At 49.3% G+C, this 22,017-nt stretch overlaps 1 protein-coding gene across 5 annotated transcripts in view; it reads right to left on the bottom strand.

Moving 5' to 3' along the window:
• The window catches only part of RPTOR (regulatory associated protein of MTOR complex 1), a 332,026-nt gene that overhangs the window by 164,918 nt on the left and 145,091 nt on the right, over positions 1–22,017 (bottom strand). For all 5 annotated transcript variants that reach the window (XM_081272392.1, XM_081272393.1, XM_081272395.1 and 2 more), the window contains one exon: positions 4,550–4,696. In XM_081272392.1, coding sequence (XP_081128518.1) covers positions 4,550–4,696 — 147 coding nt within the window. The remainder of the gene's footprint in view (positions 1–4,549; positions 4,697–22,017) is intronic.

Here is a 22,017-nt window from a genome sequence, read left to right as displayed (position 1 = left end):
CCTGTCGGCTCACACCCAGGATGTCCAAGAGGACAACAGGCTGCAGAGTCCAGCCTGAGCCTGCCAGGAAGACCAGCAACCATCAGCGCTCTTGAGCTGCAGGCTGGACCCTGGATGAGCATTAGACAGCATCCGAATGCGTCCCACAGAACGCAGAGTGTGTGGGGGCCACACGAGGAGAGCCGAGCCGTGGGCGCAGAAGAGTCCTGACTGGCCAGCCCAAGTGTAGTGAAAGGCTCTTCCACAGCAAGGTTCCGTTCTCTGCAGAACTTCCCCAGGCCCTGCAGGGCCACCTCCAGGAGCTGTCCACACATCAGTCCTGGACCCAATGAGGATGGTGGTGCTCGGGACCGGGTCTGATGGGGGCAGAGCTGTGCTCACTCCATCTGTGTGAAGAAAGGCACCGTGGCCCTCTGCTACTAGCCAACCTCCTCACTTGCCTCCAACAGCAGAGAGGGACACCTTGCGCAGACCCAACCCTAGCTGCCCAGCTGTCTCCTGTGGATGTGAGGGGACAGCCCCAGGAGCTCCCTATGGAAGCAGAAGTGACGAGGGCTCGGAAGACCACTCAGGGAGGGTGGCTTGCCCTCCCCCCGGCCTTCCTCTGTAGCTTACAGACCAACACTTCACGCCCAAGAAAGGCTGCAGGAAGGCTCTCGACTCTCTTCCCCTCCAGCCCCTCCACACACTCCTCTGGTGCAGGCGGCAGTAGCATCTTTGGATTCTTGGACCCAGCTACAATGAGGGCAAGCTGGCAGATTTTTACACATTCCCAGCAATATCAAGAGTACGACAGTTTTACGGGTGAAACAGCCCAAATGTCCATGTATACCTCATTAATAATGTATAGAGATGAAAGCTCACACGCCCCGTGTGGCGGCCATTCCTCACCAGGTAATCCAGGGCCAGTGCCAACTTTATTCCCTTTTCTACCCTCCTACCTGGGGGACCAGGTGCAGACAAGGAGATCTAGAAGAAAGCCTACATTCACCTTCTCACAAAGGACGTAGTTGGGGCCAGCACTGGCTTCCCCACTCCTTCCCACCACACACAGATGAAATGCCTGGAGCCGAGGTGGGCAGGGGGTAGCAAAGGGGTCAGAGCATCAAATGGAGAAGGATGTGGAGCAGAAGGTGCTACAGTCGGGTCCACGAGGCACTGCTAAACAAGTCACTCGTGTGCCTCAGAGATCCTATTAGTGAGAGAGGCAAACTGTTGTTGAAAAACCAATAGTGTGTTTTTCACTGCTTACAGCTGAAGGCTGTTCCAAGGCAAATGCTTGGGCCTGAAGGAGTATGCTATCACTCCTTTCTAGGCTGGAACTTGGGGATGTGCCCTGGAAGAATAAAGGAGAGCACCAGAAAGAGGAAGTCATGTGTCCAGAGCACAGTGGATGTATCCAAGAGACCAGGACAGCAGCGAGGGCAGGCCGTGAACAGCCATTGGTGGTGGTGGCCACAGGGACCTCGAGGAAGGCATGTTTCAAGATTTGATGCTACCCTTGAAAAGCTGGAGACGCAGGATGTGTTAAAGGTCTGTAATTCTGGAGAGTCCATCCCCAGGAACACAACTCCTATAAAACTGGGAACTGCAGCACCTTGTCCAGCCACTCACTCCACAGACGTCTGCGTGGACACGAGCAGACACCAGTTCCCAAGCACCAGGCACAGAGGGTTTGATGACAGCCAGAGAACAGAAAGTGATTACAAAAGAAAGAGCACAGAAGACGAGAGCTGGAAAGATGAGGCAAAGGAAAGCAAGAGGCCTGGAAAGTAAAAGGCATGAGCTACTGCTAATGCAAACAGGAGGAAGCGCTGAGCGCGCCGAGCACTCGGAGCCCTCAGAGCCCAAACGCAGTGCTGTCCTGGGCGGCAGGGGAAACAGGAATATGGAGACTGATGACACACTAAGTATGCTTTTGCTCGAGTCTTCACTACCGGAATCCAGCCCCATCTCTCCAGTGCTCAGAGGCAAGTCCCTGGTGGCCCCTGAGTCGGTGTGTCACGGCAGATGCCCGTGGTAGCCTAAAACAGGTGATGAGGAACAGCAGTGTGCTATGCTACCTCAGCCATGGGGAGAAGGGCTGGCAGTGGCACCCTGTAGCAACAGAGCCCAGCCAGAGTGATGGGGCCAGGCTCTGGGGCTAGGGCCTACTTTTCCATTATAAATAAACCTTCTGCACCATTTGATTTGTTTTAAACCATGGCATATACTAATTTGGTAAAAATGCTTACTTACAAAAGATTATTGAAAAGCAAAGAGACTTGAAGATTTTAATTTTTAAATGACAAAATAATATGACATGATGAAAAATATAAGGAAGATTCCTGAGTGACAGGTAGGAACTTTCTGTGTTGAAATCGCAGCTGTGTGCAGCTAGGCCCGGTGTGCTTCATGCCAGTCTTCCTGCAGGGAGGGGCATCCGGCGCGGCCACCCACAGTCCCGGGACAAGCATGGTGCCCCCAGCAGGACAGAGGCTAGAAATCAGCCCTGAAGACTGATGCCACTCTTATTTGGGTGTGTGGTAATTTATTTCTCAGAGGCTTTCTGGTCCAACTAACCTTTTTCTTGCATTATATTAACCAGTTTTTTTCCTCCTCATCCCCTTTTATGCACAGGTAGATTTCCCCCACGCAATCTGGGCTGCCACAAAGACAGAAAGCGCAGGAAGTGCGTCTCTCTCATCCTGGTACAAACCAAGAGAACAGCAGCAAGACTCTGGATTTCTACACATGGACACAAACCACTCGCCAATTTCGTTCAGGTCACATGTTATACAACAAAAAGTATTAAAATATATTGTAAATTGACAAAGAAATCGGCTAGCTGCAGAGGATAAGAATGTCCCTCACAAGCCATGTGGGATCGCTGTTTCTACTAAAACAATGCTACAATGTTAGCTGGGAGCCAAATTCATCACCCCAATCTCCACTGTTTCTGAAGAGACAAACTGAACGATGGCCATTAACGGCAAGTGTGACAGAGACACTCAGACTGACCCACACTGTGGTCACACAAAGAGCAAAGTCAGAAGGTAGAGCTAACTGTAAGACTCGAAGCCCAGCATTGCTGCCTTGCCCTTGCCACCCCAGTGGACCTGTTATTCCTTTTGATCTAAATTCATGAAGGATGAGGCGACTAAATAAAACTTTCCAAAAAAGACACATGCAAACGTTTTTGCTGCACACAATGAGGTGAATAGCATCTTAGGCTGATTAATCCTGGCAACATATAGGACACACACCGACACCCCACGTGCTGCAAGCACAGTTTTGCTGGGCCAAGCCAGCAAGGTGAGCCTTCTGCAGGACGGGGTAGGGTCTGCGCTCCACCGCTCAATCAGCTGCCCTTCCCTCAGCCACTCCGCCACTCAGACATGGAATGCAGAAATCAGCCAGGATTCTTTGGCATATTTATTGACATATTACAAATGCAAAAAAAAAAATCTTTTTTGCTATGTTTATTACTTGATGTGAGCAGATGCACATGGCCTCTTAGTGCTTTGGGTGTTTCTGTATCACCCACCCCTGGGTAAACACAGACAAGATGCCTGAGAATAGGGTAAAAATTTGGTGAAAGGAAACTTGATCTTTCCCTTCTCTTTTAACAGAATGCAAAACAAACAAAGAAGCCAGCAAACAAACCTGTGGCTCCCGGTTCAATTTTCAAGGATAAAGGGCATTATATTTATCAGTCACTCCTATGCAATGTTCTGCCTGAGGACTTCATTTACACACATAAAATATTAAACTGCACACATGTTAACTTAGAGGTCTACCAAATAGAATTTCAAATTTTGTTGCTGAATCTCTCAGCATTATCCTCTGATGAAATGTGAAAAACATAACAATACGTTAAAATTGAATGGACCCAAAAAGTCTTGAGGAAACATACCAAAGGCTGTTTTTTGTTCCTGGATGGAGAATTTCCTGCACTGCAACCAATCAGAACTCGTGACACCCCGGGGGCTGAGGGCTATTTTATTCCGACACTCCTGCTTGGGTAATGGGATAGAAGCCTCTTAATTGAAAAGCGCCACTTCGGCTTCTCTTTAGAATCCACCATTTAATTCAAGTGTCAAATATTAATTAAAACATTCAGAACAAATATCACTCCATTAGCCCAGCACCACACAGGCTCTCCAGCCCCTCCATAGGAGCTACCAGTGGAAGCTATTTGGGTTTCAACCATTTAGCTTGGTGGGTTTGGTTTAAAGGGAAAATAAGTTGGACAATAACAAAGACAGCGCAGCAATAAGAATGAAACTGAAGAGACGGGTCCATTTCTCCAAAATCAGAAGCATCTGTACCATCTTGATGGTATCTTAGAGGTGAAGACTGCTGCAGCACAAATGGGCTCTATTAATGTTATTGCTTAATTACTGCTTCAATTAGAAATGAAGCCAAGTAGAAAGAAAGATAGGCCCATCCACATGTGCCACCCACAGACCCAGTTCTGGAGCCCTCAGCTCTAGAACGCCACCTGATTCAAAGATGCCCAACATTCCCAGCTTCCCACCAGCCACACCCTGGGCGGGAGAGCCCTCACCTCCAGCTCCTGCTCCCTCTGCAGAGCAAACTGCTTGAAGGACTTGACGATCAGGCCAGCGTTGGAGCAGTCATAGACAAAAATAGACGGGCTGCCCATCCAGGTTTGCAGGTCGTATATAGACAGAGGGATATACTGAGTGTAGTTCTGAAAAACAAAGAAAGAGCACTGGTTAGATGTGCGTCCCCAGCAATCGGGCTGCTGCCAGCTCCTGTGCGACAGAGAAGGCACAACAGGCTGCGCCAGCTGGTGGGCAGACTTTCCCCAGTTACCATTCATACCAAACCACAGGTGACAGCAGACCAGACTCCTCCAGACTCACAAGGGCACTGACTCCAGCAGTGCCAAGGGCTGGGCAGCTGTCCACATCTGCAACCCTACTGCTGCTCTGTAGGTCCCTGCCCTAAGCTGCTTGCTGAACCTTAGGAGATATGCTCATGCCCGCCACATCCCTCCATGTGTCCCCCAGGCATCACTCAATGTGCAGGATGTGTGTGTGTGCCGCCATGCACCACGCTGCAGCTGGCCCTTTCTCTCTGCAGCTGCCCTCTGCTCCCGTCACATACACCTCCCGTGTGAAAAGGGAAGGCTGGGGAGCTGTATGATTTCACTGAGGCCCAAAAGCATTTCAGCTTCTTGGTGACTTCCTCAAAGGGACACAGTGGGTTTGGCCCTGCACTTTCACTCCCAAATCACAGAAGTGATAACCTATGAACACTAATTGGCTAAGTGAGACCCTGTTGCCAGACACTGCAGTGTCCCCTGGAGAGGTCTGTGACACTGTTCACACAGAGGGGAACACCTCATCTCACTGAAGAAGCAGGACGTGCACCTTAGTGGCATCGTAGGGCAGTGCTTCTTGCTGAGTGCCTTCACTTGCCTGCCTTTCTTGGACGTCGATAGCGTCTGTGACAAAGCTTTGGCAGAAATAAAATTCTACACACTTAAAGGCGAGTTTTCTTCCCAGGAGCTGAGCCTAAATATGGCTTCTTTTTTTAAAATTTTTTTTTTTTTGGTAGATGGACACAATACCTTTGTTTTATTTATTTATTTTTATGTGGTGCTGAGGATCAAACCCAGTGCCTCACACATGCTAGGCAAGCACTCCACCACTGAGCCACAACCCCAGCCCTAAATATGGCTTCTGGTGCTATCTACAGGTTTGTCCATGGCTCCACAGGAAGGCCAGGCAAGGCCTGGGGAAATGTGACCAGGAGGTAGCCCCAGAAGCTGCCCAAATGCGCAGAAAGCACCAGGTGTGCAGAAGCCCCCCAACAGGAGGACAACATGAGCCACCAACAGAGGCCGGCTGCGCACACTGCCGTCTCCTCTGGGGACAATGTCCCCTGTGCATAGTTCACAGTGCTGCACTCTGTAGGAGAACACCTGGGAATGTCTTCTCTAAATAAACTCTCCCTGAAGGGGTCTAGAGACGCCCACCTTCCCGTGAGAAATGTACACCGTCAACACAGACCATCAAAACACCCGTGAGGTTCTTCATTTAATGGAACTTGACAAGCTGATTCTAAAGTGAGTGCAGAAGAGAAATGCACAAGATTAGAAAAAAAGCTTTAATAAAGAATAATGAATAGAGACTTGCACCACCGATATTAAACAGACTATAAATGTATGGTGATTACAGGTTGGCACCAGCGAGGGTGAGACAAACAAGTCAACAGAAGAGAAGGCCCAGAAACAGACATACATACATAACTGTAACGAGGGTGGCATTTTAAATCAGCACAGGAAGAGCAAACAATTCAATGAGTGATGCCAGTAAGTCGAGCTGGTGGGATACTGCCATCTCTGACTCACCCCAGAGCATGGTGGGTTAGAGACCAACTGAAAAAACAAAGGTTTTTACTTATTTTGGTGTAAGAAAAACATTCTTAAACAAGTTAAAAAAAAATAAAAGTCTTAAAGAAAAAGACCAACAGATACGATAAGATAAAAATTATATAATCCTGATAAAAACACATACCAATGACTGGCAATTACAGAAGAAAATGGACACAGAAGTGAGAGAATTTATATCTGGAAGGTGTGCACAGACACTGCTGCTGCAGATCAACAACAGCAAAGGCCAAACCCTCAGGCAAAAACCCAACAGGCAGCTCACACAAGAAACAGTCCACCATGACCAGCAGTGTCGTGCTGCTGGGCGACCACGGAAGTGCAAACTACAGTTACAGTCTGTTAGTCCGTCCTATTCTACGTGTTCTCACACAGTGAGCCAGAAAGAAAAGGACGAATGATACCGCATGGTGAAAAGCATCTGCTGAACAGGGCGTGAAGCTTTTCTGGAAGCCAGTTTTGCAACGCTGATAAAAGTTTTAAGTGGACTTTGATTTGACCACTTCTGTGCTCCGCCCCGCAGGAGCGCTAGTGCACACACACACTTCCTCCTACAGGGATGATGGTGTCCGTACCTGATGCCACTGTGACAGACACTGCTATCTGGTGTCTGTTTTCTCCCTCTGCTTTACCAAGAATCTTAGTTGAACACGTTGTTCAGATTCCTTTGCAGCTAAATCCATCCAAGTGACCAAATTTTCAGCAATGGCACATGACCAAAAGTGAAATGCCCACATTATGCACCCTCAAAGCCCCCACTCTGCTGGGATGTGGACGTGGGAAACCAATACTGACCTTGAAAAGGACCACAGCTAAGGGCCAGGAGAGCTGGGAGTGGAGGGAACCTGGCCCCAAACAGTCTACAGGGGCTGTAACAGGGGAAACACATCAAATTCTACTTTACATCTCAAAGAGAATCCCCTAATAGAGTGGCTGAACCTGGAGCCCATCCTGGATCCCAGCATATCCAATACAAGGAACCAACAGGTCCTCACGGAGTGGGGCACCTGCAGTCTCAGCTACTGGGAGTCAGAGGGAGGAGGACCCTGTGGATAGGAGCTTGAGGGCAGCCTGAGAGGTATAGAGACTTTGTTTCAAATTAAAAAAGGAATCAACAGGCAAAGTAGGGTCCATACATCCATATGGGAAATACTATGCCACATTATAGACTGAGGTTATTTTCATAAGCACTCACATGGAAAGACATCAGGGGCTTATTTAAAATGTAAGTCTTAGAACATCATAGATTGTCACATGGGCTCATGCTGTATAAAGGATAAGAGGAGCCATGAATGTAAAGCACCAAGCTGCCACCGCCTGAGCCCACTTCACGTGGTGGAATGCAGCAAGGGGTCACAGATGGGCTACAAGAGCGAACACTAAACCAACACGGGCAGTTCCTGGGGGAGGTCAAGCCTCCCTTCGTACCTCTGTGATGCCAGAGCTCCAAGGCTCAGAGGGAGGGCAGGGCAGCCCCTGCTCTCAGCAACAGCCCTCTCACCCTCCCCTCTTAGGGCCCAAGGCTATAGTTCCTGCAAATGGGAGGACATTAGCAAGCACCACATCAGACAGGCCCTGAACCAGCCAGCAGGACGTGTTAAGGTCTCCCTGGGTTGGGGCCAAGATGCACCCTCTAGTTGGGCAGGGCCCCTACACTACAGGAGAAAGATGGCACCCGCATCCTGGAGAGGGCACATTTGTCTCTGCTGAAAACTGCGCTGTTCATACACCTCCCACGAAGTTTCAGGACCAGGAAGATTTTGAACACAGCTCACCCTCCGGGTCCTGACCCTGCTGGCAGCAGTGCCACCCCTGCAACTGTAGAGATGTGAGAGATGCTGTCATCATCACTGCCTTCCAGGTGAAAGTGCACAGGCCCCACGGGTAGGAAAGAATGAAACAAAACAAGTCTATTTTTTTAATTTTGCCAAAATCTAGGCACAAAAGTTAATCAAGGCAACTCATTAATGAAATACTGATACATTAGGAAAACCATTCATGACTGTCTTTTCATCCTCCGTAATCCACTGGCAGCTGAGTATGGGCTCCAGGTGGATCCCACTGCCCAGTGGCACCTGGGCTGCAGCCACTGACCTTCCACTTGGGCCTTGGCCTCATGACTTGAAACGTGAGGGACTTGTGTCACATCCCACCACCAGAATGCCCCACAGAGGGCTAAACAGATGCCTGCATGGTGTGTGGTAGCCCAGAAGGAAAAGCTTCTGTGGCCACTTCCTGGACAGCATCTCTTCTCTGCGGCACTGTGGAGGGCCATATAACTCTGTGGGGTGTGGCTGTATGTTGCACCTGGTCCAGCGGCAACCCTCGGCTTTACACACCTCAAGCCAGAGCCAACTACTCCCTGCCCAGCATGATAATCAAAAAGGTCTCCAGATGGTGCCGAATGTCTCCTGAGGAGAAATTCTGCCTGGATGGGAACTGGTACCCAGGAAGAGAAACAATTTCATTTAATACTTGAGCTGCATATGTTAAGTTTAGAAAGATTGCCTCACTTTGGAAGTTGATACCCCTCAGGGAGTATGAAATCAACTCCGTTAAATTGCAGTAAGGAAAATGACCTTTGAGAGCTACTGCTTATTAGAACAGGAGCCTGTGGGCCTCACTTCCCACCTCGGGATGGTCCTGGGTAGTCTGTCAAGCTCCAGGCTAGAGTTATGGCCTTACAAACCAGCAAAGGGCAGTGGCGAGTTAAAGCCACAGCTCTGCAGGAGGAGAGGAAACACATCTCCAGCCAACTGTCTCTCTGCCCCTGGACTCTTCCCATGGCACTGAGCTGTCCCATGCAGACAAGCCTGAGCATACAAAGCCCTGCGCATGTTGAAGGCCTGCTTCTACCCCCACTCCCCCCCCCCCAAAAAACAAAACAAAACTGAAAGTGCAGAGAATTTCTAATCAAAGCTTCTTTCCTTTCTCTTGAAAAACATATTAAGGCCATTTTTTTATTTCAAACAAAGAAACAGAAATGGGTTTTAGATAATTTATTCATTAAAATCCACTTTATCTGTCAGGTTACATTAAACATCAGAAGAAAAAAAAGCCCACTTGCTTCATCAGACAGCCACTGCAGACCCTGCCAACCACAAACATAGCCGTTCCACAAAGGCCCAGCCAGTACCACCTCCCTCACAGGCGGACGCCTCCCGACCGCGGCTGGGCCAGCTGCTTCTGTGAGCCCAGAGCCTCATGTACTGCCACAGCCTATGGGTTTGTGGTGAAGGGAGACGCTGGGTTCTGGCTTAGAGATGCAATGTGAGAGTTCCCTTCCTTTAAAGTACAGAGTAGAAGACAAAAGGTAAGCTGCCTCATATGCCTGGCTTTTGCAAAAAGATGGTCACAAGAGGAGGGCACAGCCTGTCACCAACAAGGCACCCTGAAGGAAGGGCCAGGCAGAACATTAAGAGGACAAGGTATGGAGAAGGTGGCGGTGAAGTCTGTGGCCTGTGGGTGAACAGGCCAGGACAGCGCGGCAGCACCCAAGCTGCACCCTGGACGCTGCAGCAGCAGCCACTGTGTGGGAAGGGGGCCCGGCCCATGGAGGGTTGGCCACAGGAATGCAATTGTCCTACAGTCCCTGGAGTACTGCTTTGGGACATGTACTTGTCATACCTGGGCTGCAGGACAGATGGCCAAGCTGGCAACACAGGTCCCCAGGTGGCCCACCTAGCTGCACACCATCCCGCCTGACAATCAACTACGGTGGTGTTTTCCTAAACATAAATAAAGCACCAAGTATATCAGAAGTGGCTACTGCAAAAAAGGGGGCATTAACATGCCCTTGTCAGCCCTGTACTGACTTCCACAGGAAGCGACAGGACAACAGTAGATTCCCATCACCAGCCGCAGCCTCGGCTGAATTTTGCCTTCCCTCCTTCCCGCCTTGGCTCGCTGGTCTCCCAGACCCATGTGCCCAGTCAAAGGTACATTCTCTGACCGGAATTGATTTTTGGGTATTTTCCCATTTCTCATACTTTACTCTACTAGCTTAAACTCTATTTCTTCTTTGGTCTCTCTCCAAACCCCCTCCCATCTACAAACTTAAGTTTCTTCCTCCCAATACAAAACACTATCTGTGGCCATTCCTGCTTCAAGACATCACATAACAGCCTCCTCAAATCACATACTGTTTATTTTTTAATTACAAAAGTCTCGTTACAGAGAAAACTAGAAAAAATATAAGCTTCTCAACAGCATCCCCCAAATCCTTGAGATTAGCCTATTCCAGTCCTTATTTCTTGCCTATCATTTGACCACAGAATTAAGATTCTATACTTGCAGTCATGTGCATTGTCACAGGTTGGTCCTGATCTGCCCACAAGAAGGCCTACCAATACTGCCACGTCAGTGGCAATGAGCACACCAAGAACCCACGTAGGGTTTGCTAAGCACCAATCCAAAGAGACCCAGGATCCTTGAAATGTCTGGTGCCAGAGAGGATTGTAAGGAAAATACTAGAGGCCCTGGAGCACTGTGTAGGGCCAGAAAGAAAGTATTCAAAGAATTACAGAGACATAGCGAAAGGACAGAGGTGACAGTCTAAAGGGGTTCACACCGGCTACATGTGGGACAACCTGAGAATCAAAACACCTTAAAGAAAAGGTGTGTGTGTGGGGAGGGGTTTAAAATTGTACCAGGGCCAATGCAGAGAGCTATCCATACCCAAGCTGGAACAATTTGAATGTAATAAAAAATGATAATATTGGATTATAACTCAAAGATAAAACAAATATTCATCAGTCCATAGTAACATTAATAAATAATTAAGTAAATAAGTAATAGGAGGAAGAACAACTCTCTCATAGGTGAGCATTCTAGTTCAGACCTGTGGAAGAGCAGGGGGGCAGAATGACTCCATTAGAACAGGAGGGCAGGAATACGCTCAACGCTGTACCTCCCCAGTCACCTACTGACAGAGGAGAAAACAGCAGCCTGTGGTTGGGAAACTGCAGCACCCTCTTAGCCAAGCCATCAGGCAATGAGAGCACCACCACCCATACCAACGCAGTGCACTAAGGGAGCCCCATCAGAGTCATTCTGTCCAAAACTCCTAACTGCAGTCTAACCACAAGAAGATACAGACGAGCCTGAGCTGTGGGGCCGCCTCCAGACACCGGAGCAGGACTCTTCAAGGTGCTAACCTGTGACAGGTATAACTGAACATCTGTTGCACACTGGGAAAGACTGGAGCAGGTGACTCAAACAATGTGGGATCCTGGAAGGATCCCAGGACAGAAAAGGATTACTGTGTGAAATCTGGTATCACCGAGCAGCCTGTAGTCTAGGCAACAGGACTGCAATGATGTCCATTTCCTCAGTCAGTCACTGCATGAGGTCATTAAGACACCCCAGGGAAGCTGGGTGAAGGTTCAAGAGCTCGGCACTGTATCTGCAAATCTCCTATATGCCAAAAATTATTTCAAATAGCAAACATGAAAAATTTAAATCAAGTGTCAATTTCAACCACTCTCTAGAAATGACTGAAAGCAGAGGCAAATCTCCAAACACTTACCAACAGCCTCCTTGGCATCCCTGACCCATTTGACATCTGTCAAGCACCTGCCCTCATGCTGCACCCCTCCCCTGCACCCCCACTGCCTCCAACAACTCCTCGCTGCTTCCTTCCTTAGGAACCTTCCCTCCGACCTGCTCCTCAAAAACTGGCCAGCAGCAGCCTGCTCTTATGCTCATGTGTACTGCAGGACAATCAAATGCAAGGCTAGTGCTTTCAAACCTGCCTATTTTCCTCAACTTTTGTGGTGCTGCGACCAAAATCCCAAAATGAACAACCTGGAAAGAGGAAAGCTTATTTGGGGCTCGGGTTTCTGAGGCCTCAGTCCATGGACGGCCCACTCCACTGCTCTGGGCCTGAGGTGGTAGCACATCACTGGGAGGGGGCAGCAGAGGAAAGCTGCTCAGCTCATGGCGGGGTCTGGAAGCAGGGAGAGGGGAAGGAGCCACAGGGAAGAAGCACTCTTCCAGGGCAGGACCTCCTCTAGCCACATTTACCTGCTGGTTACTGTGGCTTTTGTCCCGGTGGCTTAAACACTCAGACCTTTTACCCACCCAAGGACGCCAATTGCCAGGTTGCATGCGACTAAAACACTCAGGGGTCACTCCAGGGGAACTGGGCTTGAAAGACCCCAGCCCCATAACCTAAGGCCCGATTATAAAAAGTAGAAAGTATGCAGTAAACAGGTGAGCTCACCACATAACCTGTTAGAAAGGGCACCCTGACCACATCACAGGACATGCTTGAGCAAACTGGGATCATAAGCGGGAATAGGGAGGAAACACAATGTAAACCTGTGAGATTGATGAGTTTTTCGGGAACCTATAGTGAAAAACAAGTTTATCATGGTGAAAAACAAGTTTACCCTTTAAGTGACCTGTACGTTGGATTCAAAGGGACCAATGAGACACCTGTTACTGTGCTAGGCGGGAAACAACTCCTTTTTCCCTATAAAAGATCTGTACCCCAAAGCCCGGTGTGCCAGTTCACCAAAGCTTCGGCTGAGGTTTTGCTGTGCACCCGCAGGCGCCTGTGTATTAATAAACTTGCCTCTTGCTTTTGCAGCCAGTGTGACGCTAGTTCTTTTGGACGGGGGATTTGAGGGTCTGGGGGTCTTTTCAGGCCAACTGGGCTGCGCAAAATAACCACACAAGAGACAGAAATACTTTTTTCTTTGTGGGTGCTGTGATGGCTCCTCTGACCTTAAGGGCCCGCAGAAAGAGAGAGAGCGAGAGAGCCCACATGTGCTGACCCCTATTATTGAGGAGAAGCTATTCAAATGAGGCAAGGGGTCAGGTTTTGGGTGGGGGGGGGGTTGAGTCTAGCTTCATGATGTCTGCTGTCAAGCAGGTTGACTGACATCTAGGAAGGCCACACCCAAGGGCAGAGTAAGAGAAGGGGTCACACACAAGGTGCTTCCATGGAACATTCTATCCCAAACAGGGCAAGGGGTAATATTACAAAGGAACAGGTGAGCACAGCTCCACCCATGGGGATGTAGGAAGGCACACTCATGCACGAAGACACAGTCGCTGGAGCCCTAGAAGACCGGGGCTATCCAGCTGCATGACCACTGGATGCCACACGGCTCAGCAGGAGAGTCAGACCCAGTCATGCTAGTTTGCCTCCCACAAGTTACCTCCCAAACTAGATTGGACTGATTAGGTCATGGCTCTCACAGTCCGATGACCTCACCTCTGAACAATCCTGCATTAACAGGAGTTTCTGGGGGATGTCTCACATCTAATCAGTAACTGCCTAACCCCTGCAGTTACAAACCCTCAGGGCAGCTGCCACTCTCTGCAGAGGTGGTCACTTTTCATTCTCTTGCCCTAAAACAGCTTAAATTTAAAGTCTGAGAAAAAAATAAAATAAATGTGACTTGGTCTTTTAATCTTGATGGTGATGATGACATTGCTGCACAACATGCCAAAAACGTTATATGAGTTCTACGGAAACCGTGTTTTCCACGCATCATGACCCTATCGTTGCCCATTCCACAAAGGACGGGCCCAAGGGTCAGAAAGGCCTAGCAAGCTGCCCAGAGGAACTGAGGTCAGAGTGGCACCACATGGGCTGTTTGACCTCAGCGCTGCACTCCCGGCTACAGGTGACCATCTGCCATTCACCCACCTCACCAACTTCCATCGTGCCTTCTGCCCCAACGTGGCTGGTTGTAACTCCGGCCAACTCCTCATGCAGCCCTTCATTTGTCCTGTAATAAGCCCAGAACTGGAGCAGATAGGGCCATGCAGGATCCTGGTCATGGGGTGCTCCGGTCTGGTTGGGGACTGCAGGGCAGGTCAGCAACATGATCAGGACAAAGCAGGGAGTAAGGACTCCTGGGGCCCATGTAGGCCTGACCAGGGCAGGAAGGTGGTGTAGGGGTGGAAGTGGTATCTGAGAGAGGTTCTGAGGAAGGTGTCGGCGTCCAAGAGGGGAGGGGAGTCTAGGAGTGAGACTTGTATTTATGTTCCTGGCTTATTTCACTCAACACAATGTCCTCCGTTCCATCTATGTTGCTGCATGACAAAAATTTCAGCCTTTGGGCAGTATATCTTCCGTGACCTTTGCACGTCTCCTTACCCGAGGCTACACAGGAAAGACCTCTGTCTTTTCCAACAGGTCCCATCAACGGGTGGCCATCCAACAGTTCCTCCAAGCCCCCAGAAGGCGGCTCAGTGATCTGAACTCACGGAGGCTTTCCCGTGCCCACGCGCAGAGCCAAGGGCAGGGAAACCAGATTCCTGACTCATAGGGGATAGGAAGACTGAAAGGGACCAGCAGGAAACAGACCCATCTTCAATGTAGGAACACCGTGACTGCAGGGTCAGGGGTCCCTGGCAACCACCAGAACGGCAGGGCCCAAGCCTTGGGCATCGTCAGTTTGGAGGTTTTCCAAATGGTGACAGTGCTGCCAGAAAACGCTGAGTTTGAGGCCACACAAGGCCCTGTCCACCTGCACAATCCTAACCCTAACCACACAATGTGCTCCGGAAACTGACTGCTGAGGTCAATAAAAAAGGACAAAATCTCTCATATATACCAACCTTGAGTGTTGAAGGAAGATTCGGCACTCTTTAAAGCGCCCTTGTTTCAACACAGCACGCTGAGTGGCCCGGCCCCACGAGCTCCAGGTTCCACGCTGACTCTTCCTTGGGCTAAGTGGCAGCAGTCCTCCCACTGTGGCTCTCAACCAGCCTACACAGAGGTGGCCTCAGCGGGTCTGCGTCCAGGCCACCCCAGTCGAGAACCCCCCAACCAACTCCTCCTGCCACGTTTCCCTAAGCACAGTGTTCCCCAGGACAGCCACAGACCACAGGCACTTCTTTTGCCCTTCTTCCTATCTCTTCTTTGATCCACGCTTCAGCGCAAAAATGTAGGGTTTTTTTGTAATGGAAATAAAACTAGAAATAACCCCACTGCCCACCACTAGAAGAATGGCTCCGTAAGTTGTGGAACACCCCCAGGGGAATCCTCGCCTGAGGGTCTTTGTGACAGGAAATTAATGAGAGCAGCGCACCACAGCATGGACCACAGCATGGACCATGTGAGCCGAGCTGGAAAAGGCAGCTGTGCTAGACGTGAGTCATCTGCACAACACAGCAGCAAGCAGAACTCACCAGTGCATGGCAAATTTATTTTTTTTTAAAGCACAAAATTAAAGATTGTACATTTAAGAGTAAGGCTCATCCAAGGAATGGGCTTATGAAGAGGTCAAATCCCGCCCAGAATCAATGTTCAAGTCCTACTCATGGGCCAGGGGTTCATAGGATACCAGGTCCTTAACTGCTGAAGTCTGGACCTGGAAGGCCTCCAGAGGCCCATGTGTTAAAGGCCTGCTCCCCAGAGTGGTGCTACCGGGAAGTGATGGAGTCTTCAAGAGGTGAGTCCAGTGGGAGGTTTGAGGACCCTGGGGATGTACCCTCCAAGGGAGCCCTGGGACCCTGGTCTCTTCTTCTTTCATTCCCAGCCACAAGGTGAACAGGCCTCCTCTGCCATTTGCTCCACCCTGATGCATGGTGCCCATAAAACACTACTTGCTGAGATAACAGGGTAATCTGTTAAGGAATTAAGCCCCCAAAACTGTGAGCCAAAAGAAATCTTCTTTTTGAGTTGATTGTCTCAGCTCTCCTTACAGTAACAGAAGCTCACACTAGCCTACACATGACACACACAGCCTCTTGTGCACGTACACACATAAGCACACGTGTGAGAAATAAATACACACAGCGGGGTCCATTCTAGGTACTCTTTATAACTGCACACACCTTGCAGGCTGCAGCCACTCTCAGGGAACCAAAAGAAGAGCTGGGCTACCTCCAGCTTTTCCTGTATACGGAGGAAAATTTCTAGTTATATAACTAATAATTCCTAGAACAACAATACTACAGTAAATGTATCACAAAATAAGCATGCATAATAAAACAGTATTTAAAATGAAATGTGAATCACAACACAGTGTGCAAATGCCTAACTCACACTCATTAGCACCCAACGTGCACATTCGCTTCCTGCCTCGGAAGTGATGAGTTTGGTGCCCTTAATCAGCTGCTGCCAGCCCATCCCCCACCAGTGACATGCTGCGCATCAGTTGCATAAGCCACCATGAGAACCGAGCTCAGAGGAAAATTCATTCTAAGCACCAAGATGAATTCCCCATTGCATGGCTAGGAACCCTTCAGCAGGGAAGGTAAGCCCATGGAGCTACCCCAGCCAGGGGCGGGGCCTCTGCACAAACTAACAGGAGTGCAGAAGCAACCTGCCTACCCTGAGCAGGGATGCCACTCCTAGAGAAAGCTAACTTGTGCACACGACTAATGTTTACAATCACACATCCAGCCCGCACGGTGGCTCATGCCTGTAGTCCCAGCTGCTTGGGAGGCTGAGGCAGAAGAATTTTAAGTTCAAAGCCAGTCTAGGCAACTTAGTGAGGCCCTTAGCAACTCAGCAAGACCCTATCTCTAAATAAAACAGAAAAAAGGGCTGGGGATGTGGGTCAGTGGTTGAATACCTCTGGGTTCAATCCCTGGTACAAAATAACAAAAACAAAAAACCCATACATCCATATGTTCAAAGAACTGACACCTGGGGATGATGACTCCCAATCTAGTCAGCAGCTGCCACTGGAAAAAAGGGCAGAAGGGAGTCCCGAGGGGGCTGACGGGGCCCACTCTGGGTCATGCGGTACTTCATGAGCTGGACAGGCACAGGGCAAATATATGATTTTTCTAAGTAAAATGTTTAACTGAAAAAATACTAACAAAATTTTAGAAGCGTCTATACATATTTCAAAAATAACTTTGGCATTATGAATTCTAACTACTTCACCAAACCCAAAAATCCACATGGAAAGATACTGATAAATTTGATTACATAAAATTTTAAACTTCTGTACTGCCAAAAAGAAGGAAGAAAGAAAGAAAGTGATGGGACGAGTGGAGGGACTGTCTCGGCACACGCAGGCTGGCACACAGACAGCCGTTGTAAGCCAGCTAAACGCCTGCACCTCCGCTCCAAAGACAGCATGCGGCAGACACGAGCAGGAATCTCAAAATCAAGACACCAAAGGTCAGAGCGAAGGAGTCTACTCTGAAACGGGGGTGGGAGGAGGCCTCCACTTCCATCTATGGCAGGACAGAGAGGCGAGAGCGGTGACTCAGGGATGGTGGAAAGCACCCCACCTCAAGCAACAGCGCCATGGCCCTCATGGGTACATGGCTCTCACCTCGGGACGCCACTTCTAGAGACACAGTCAACCAGACACGCCATTAGCACAACACTGCTCGCAAGACCAAAGCCTTGGAATCAGCCCAATGGTTACCGCAGGGGCTTCATAAATCATGTCTGGCATGTCCATCTTTTTAAAAAGAAAATATTAAAAAGAATAATACAGAAAGTTGGTCAAGTGAATTAAAAATGGAAGTTAAAAACATTACATAGATTGGGCACTATCTACCTGAAAGACCCCAGCCCCATAACCTAAGGCTTGATTATGAAAAGTAGAAAGTATGCAGTAAACAGGTGAGCTCACCACATGACCTGTTAGAAAGGGCACCCTGCCCACATCACAGGACATGCTTGAGCAAACTGGGATCATAAGCGGGAACAGGGAGGAAACAAAATGTAAACCTATGAGATTAATGAGTTTTTCGGGAACCTATAGTGAAAAATAAGTTTATCATAGTGAAAAACAAGTTTATCATAGTGAAAAACAAGTTTATCATAGTGAAAAACAAGTTTACCCTTTAAGTGACGTGTATGCTGGATTCAAAAACACCTGTTATTGTGCTAGGTGGAAAACAACTCCTTTTTCCCTATAAAAGATCTGTACCCCAAAGCCCGGTGTGCCAGTTCACCAAAGCTTCGGCTGAGGTTTTGCTGTGCACCCGCAGGCGCCTGTGTATTAATAAACTTGCCTCTTGCTTTTGCAGCCAGTGTGACGCTAGTTCTTTTGGACGGGGGATTTGAGGGTCTGGGGGTCTTTCATACCCACCTACTTTCCTTCCTACCCACCTACTCACCTAACTACCTATCTAGCCACTCACCCACCTACCTACAGTGGTAGAGTGCTTGCCTAGCATAAGTGTGATCCTAGGTTCCATCCCAGTACCACAAAAAAATAAAAATCATTTCCTCTCTGATAGGATACATAAGATATGGTAGAAATTACTACTAGGATACAGGGCAGGAACCAGGAAGGAAGGAAATAACATTTTTTTTTCTTTTTTGGTGCTGGGGATTGAACCCAGGGGTGCTTTACTACCAAGCCACATTCCCTAGACCTTTTTATTTTGAGGAAGGGTCTCAATAAGTTCCCCAGGCTGGCTTTTAATATGTGATCCTCCCACCTCAGCCTCCGGTGTAGTTGGGATTCAGGTATGGGCCACTGTGCCTAGCAAGAGAAGAATTTTTATTATTCATTGTGTACTTTTTTTGTACCACCTGAAAAATACAATAAATTTTATAACAAAAGACTTGAAAGCTAGTTAAAAGAAAATCTTGCTATGTGTCTTTTCATCTTCAAATAACTGAAACAAAGAACACAGTTTCAATCCCTGTCTGCAAAGTCTGAGTCCCTTCTGGCAACACAAACCACCTTCAAGGCACAGGGAGAGCTGCTGGACCTCTGCCCTTGGCTTAATGAAAACCTCAAATACAGAGAAAGAAAGCCACTGGATGATAATGGGGACTTGCTCTTTCTTGGCTGGCAGTAATGCTCTGGCTTCTCTCAAGCTACAAGACAAATAACAAAATAAGATCAGCTAGTTTCCCACCTGGTGCCTTCCCAAAGGATTAACATACCTAATCCTCCAGCCCAGCTCCCTGGGGGATGCTTCCTGCGTGCTTGCAGGGCAGGCTGCAGTGGAGGCTGCAGGCGCTCCTGCAGACCCCAGTGCCCAGGGGCTCTGCTGCTTTGCTCATTTCCTGGGCCAAGGAGTAATGTCCCAGGATCATGAGACAGGAAGAGCCAAGGTCTCTGGTGCTGTTGCGCCAGGTGTGAGTGAGGAGGGGATGACCCTGCCCCTTTTCTCTTCTCCAGGGGCTTCTACTTCTTGTTGAGGGGCTCAGAAGCAAGGCCGTGTGGGCCATGCAGTCTACACAACACTGCTCTGCACTGCTGCGCCTTGTCATGCTTTGAACCCTTTGAACCCTAGGACGACAAAGCATAGGAATGCATGGCACCTGCCCCTACAGCCTCACCAGGTCAGAGGGGACTGCAGGCCCCACCTGTTCACGGGCTCACCCCCCACCCCCACATCGAAGGCAGCTGAAAGGCCATCTATCACCTCCTCACACCCTCCCTCTGCCCTCTTCCTGTTCACTAGGCACAGCTTCCACCCCAATGTAGACCAGAGCTGTGGGTCTGGGAGAGCTCCTCCTCTTGCAGCAACTCAGGAGCCCCACATTGGAGGGTCCAGAGCCTTTGCACACCGCACCCTGCAGCATCTTGACTGGGAAGGCCCAGCTCAGCCCGGCAGCAGCTGCCTTTCCCTGGAAGGCATGAGGAAAGGCGAATGGCCGGCCCCACGCAGATCCCAGGTGGGGCAGCCCTGTGGTGGTCCTGAGGCCTGTGGCTCTCTAATGAGAGTTTTCAGAAACAGGCCACTTGAGAAACTGGCAAGATATGGTCTCAAGTTTTATACCCTTTAACATCAAGGAAATAATTTTTTTAAAATAGTCTAAAGTTTTCTAGCACTTCTCCAAAGGAAATTAAATTTTGATGATAGTCTTCTGCTATAGTAAGCAATCATGAAATGCTAGAAATTCTCAGAAAAGAGGGTTCAAGTTTACAATAAAACTAATGGCCTTTTTTTCTTGGACTCTACTGCATTCTCACTATGGAAAAAGTAATCATTTTAGTACATCGTAGGTATCGTCTGGTATACATACTGCTTCTATAAAAATCACAAATATATTTTCCAGATACTTGTATGTTTAAGAACCTCATGACCTGTGTCGTGGCAGCAGCAGTAGTTCACGACATACTGCAGCAGACTAAGAGCATGGAGGGGTGCCAAAATGTCAAAACCACACCCCCCCTGGGGGAACAGTGTGGAGGCCAGCCCAGGAGCAAGGGGTTAACCATAATAAAGGTCAGTCAGAGGCTGTGTTGAGGCAAAACCCCAACCCATACAAAGGAGGTGAAGGGGCTGAAGCCGACTGTGACCACCCTCCAGGAGCGGTTGACAGCCGCGTCTGCTCCACAAGAGCCACTTCAGGGACACTAACATTTCTGGGCCATTGGCTCCTGCTGTTGGATGCTGGGCATGCTGCAGAAGGGAGACAAATCTCTCTGCTCTGAGAACAGCACATGCCCATACGCCCACAGCCCAGGGAAGGGTGGTGACAGATCCAGATGAGACTACAGTTCCCACCTGTGAGTTAAAGGAAGCTTCCTCCTGGAGGTGCTTGACAGGAACCAGCCCTTGGGAGGATGCCATAACAATGTGGCTAAGAACTCTGATTCACATTCCCAGCTCTTTACAAGAAGATGTACTTAAAATTTCTCAGAAATTGGGAGATGATTCTTCAGAACTGAACTGCTTTCCCTGAAAAATCAAGAGCTCTTCTTGCCCAGGACCAAACTCCTTTTGGTATTAATTACATCTCATCTGCATCCACTGGGGTAGGCCATTCCCTCCCGCCCGCCCAAAAGCTGCCCCTCTCTGGGCGTCCTCCACACAATTTCTTCCCCACTGTCCTGCCTGCCTTAGTCTGTTTCGAGCTGCTGTGACAGAATGCCACAAACTGGATAACATATAAAGACAAGGAAGTCATTCCCACAGTTCTGGAGGCTGGGGGCCCAAGGTCAAGGTGCCAGTATCTGTAGGGCCTCTTTGCAGCATAACCAGGCAAGGGCTTCGCAGGGTGAGACAGTGAGCTTGTGAGCTAGGGTTCCCACCCCCTGCCCCCCACGCCGCCATGCCACCACAGGGCCCACCCTCATGACCTCATCTTACTCTAATCATTCCTAAAGGCCCAACCTCCAGATACCTTCAGCATATGGATTTATGGGTTAAGTTCCCAAAACAGGAGTTGGGGGTGCATCTGAATACAGCTCCACCACCTCTCTGATGCTCACCTACCCCAGCTCCCGTCTCTGCAGGCAGGGGTCTCCCCACAACACCACCGTCCCCACTGCTCAACTTCACACTCAGGCTCCAGGTTTAAACTCCACCTGGGCATCCATGGCCACAGCACCTTCTCCTGCCACCTCTTCCAGGTCACAGTCCAGTCTCAGCTGCCTGCTCTGCCTCACCTCTCTCCCTAGCCCACCACGGCACTGCCCAGCGACCCCTGAACACTCCAGAAGCTCATCCACTGGCCTCTCTTGCCACCCAAACCCACCCTTCACACTACCGCAGTGGGAGCAACAAAACCTGTGGGGAGCCATCCGTGACCCATGTGTGAACTAAAACAAGGTGGAGGCCATTAGGCAGTATCAGGAACTCCCTGATGGTGTGAGAATGCCTCATTCATGTGGCTTCCTCCCTAGCTCCACCATAAGTTCAGCACAGCACCTGGAGATGAGCATGACCCGTTAAGAACCGAACAGCCTGCTCACAACCACACCATCCTGTGT

The sequence above is a fragment of the Spermophilus citellus genome (genome assembly GCF_964194105.1).
Source record: "Spermophilus citellus genome assembly, chromosome: 17".
NCBI lineage: Eukaryota > Metazoa > Chordata > Mammalia > Rodentia > Sciuridae > Spermophilus > Spermophilus citellus.
The sequence above is the reverse complement of the archived record's forward strand: the minus strand, read 5'-3'. Positions and strand labels throughout refer to the sequence as shown.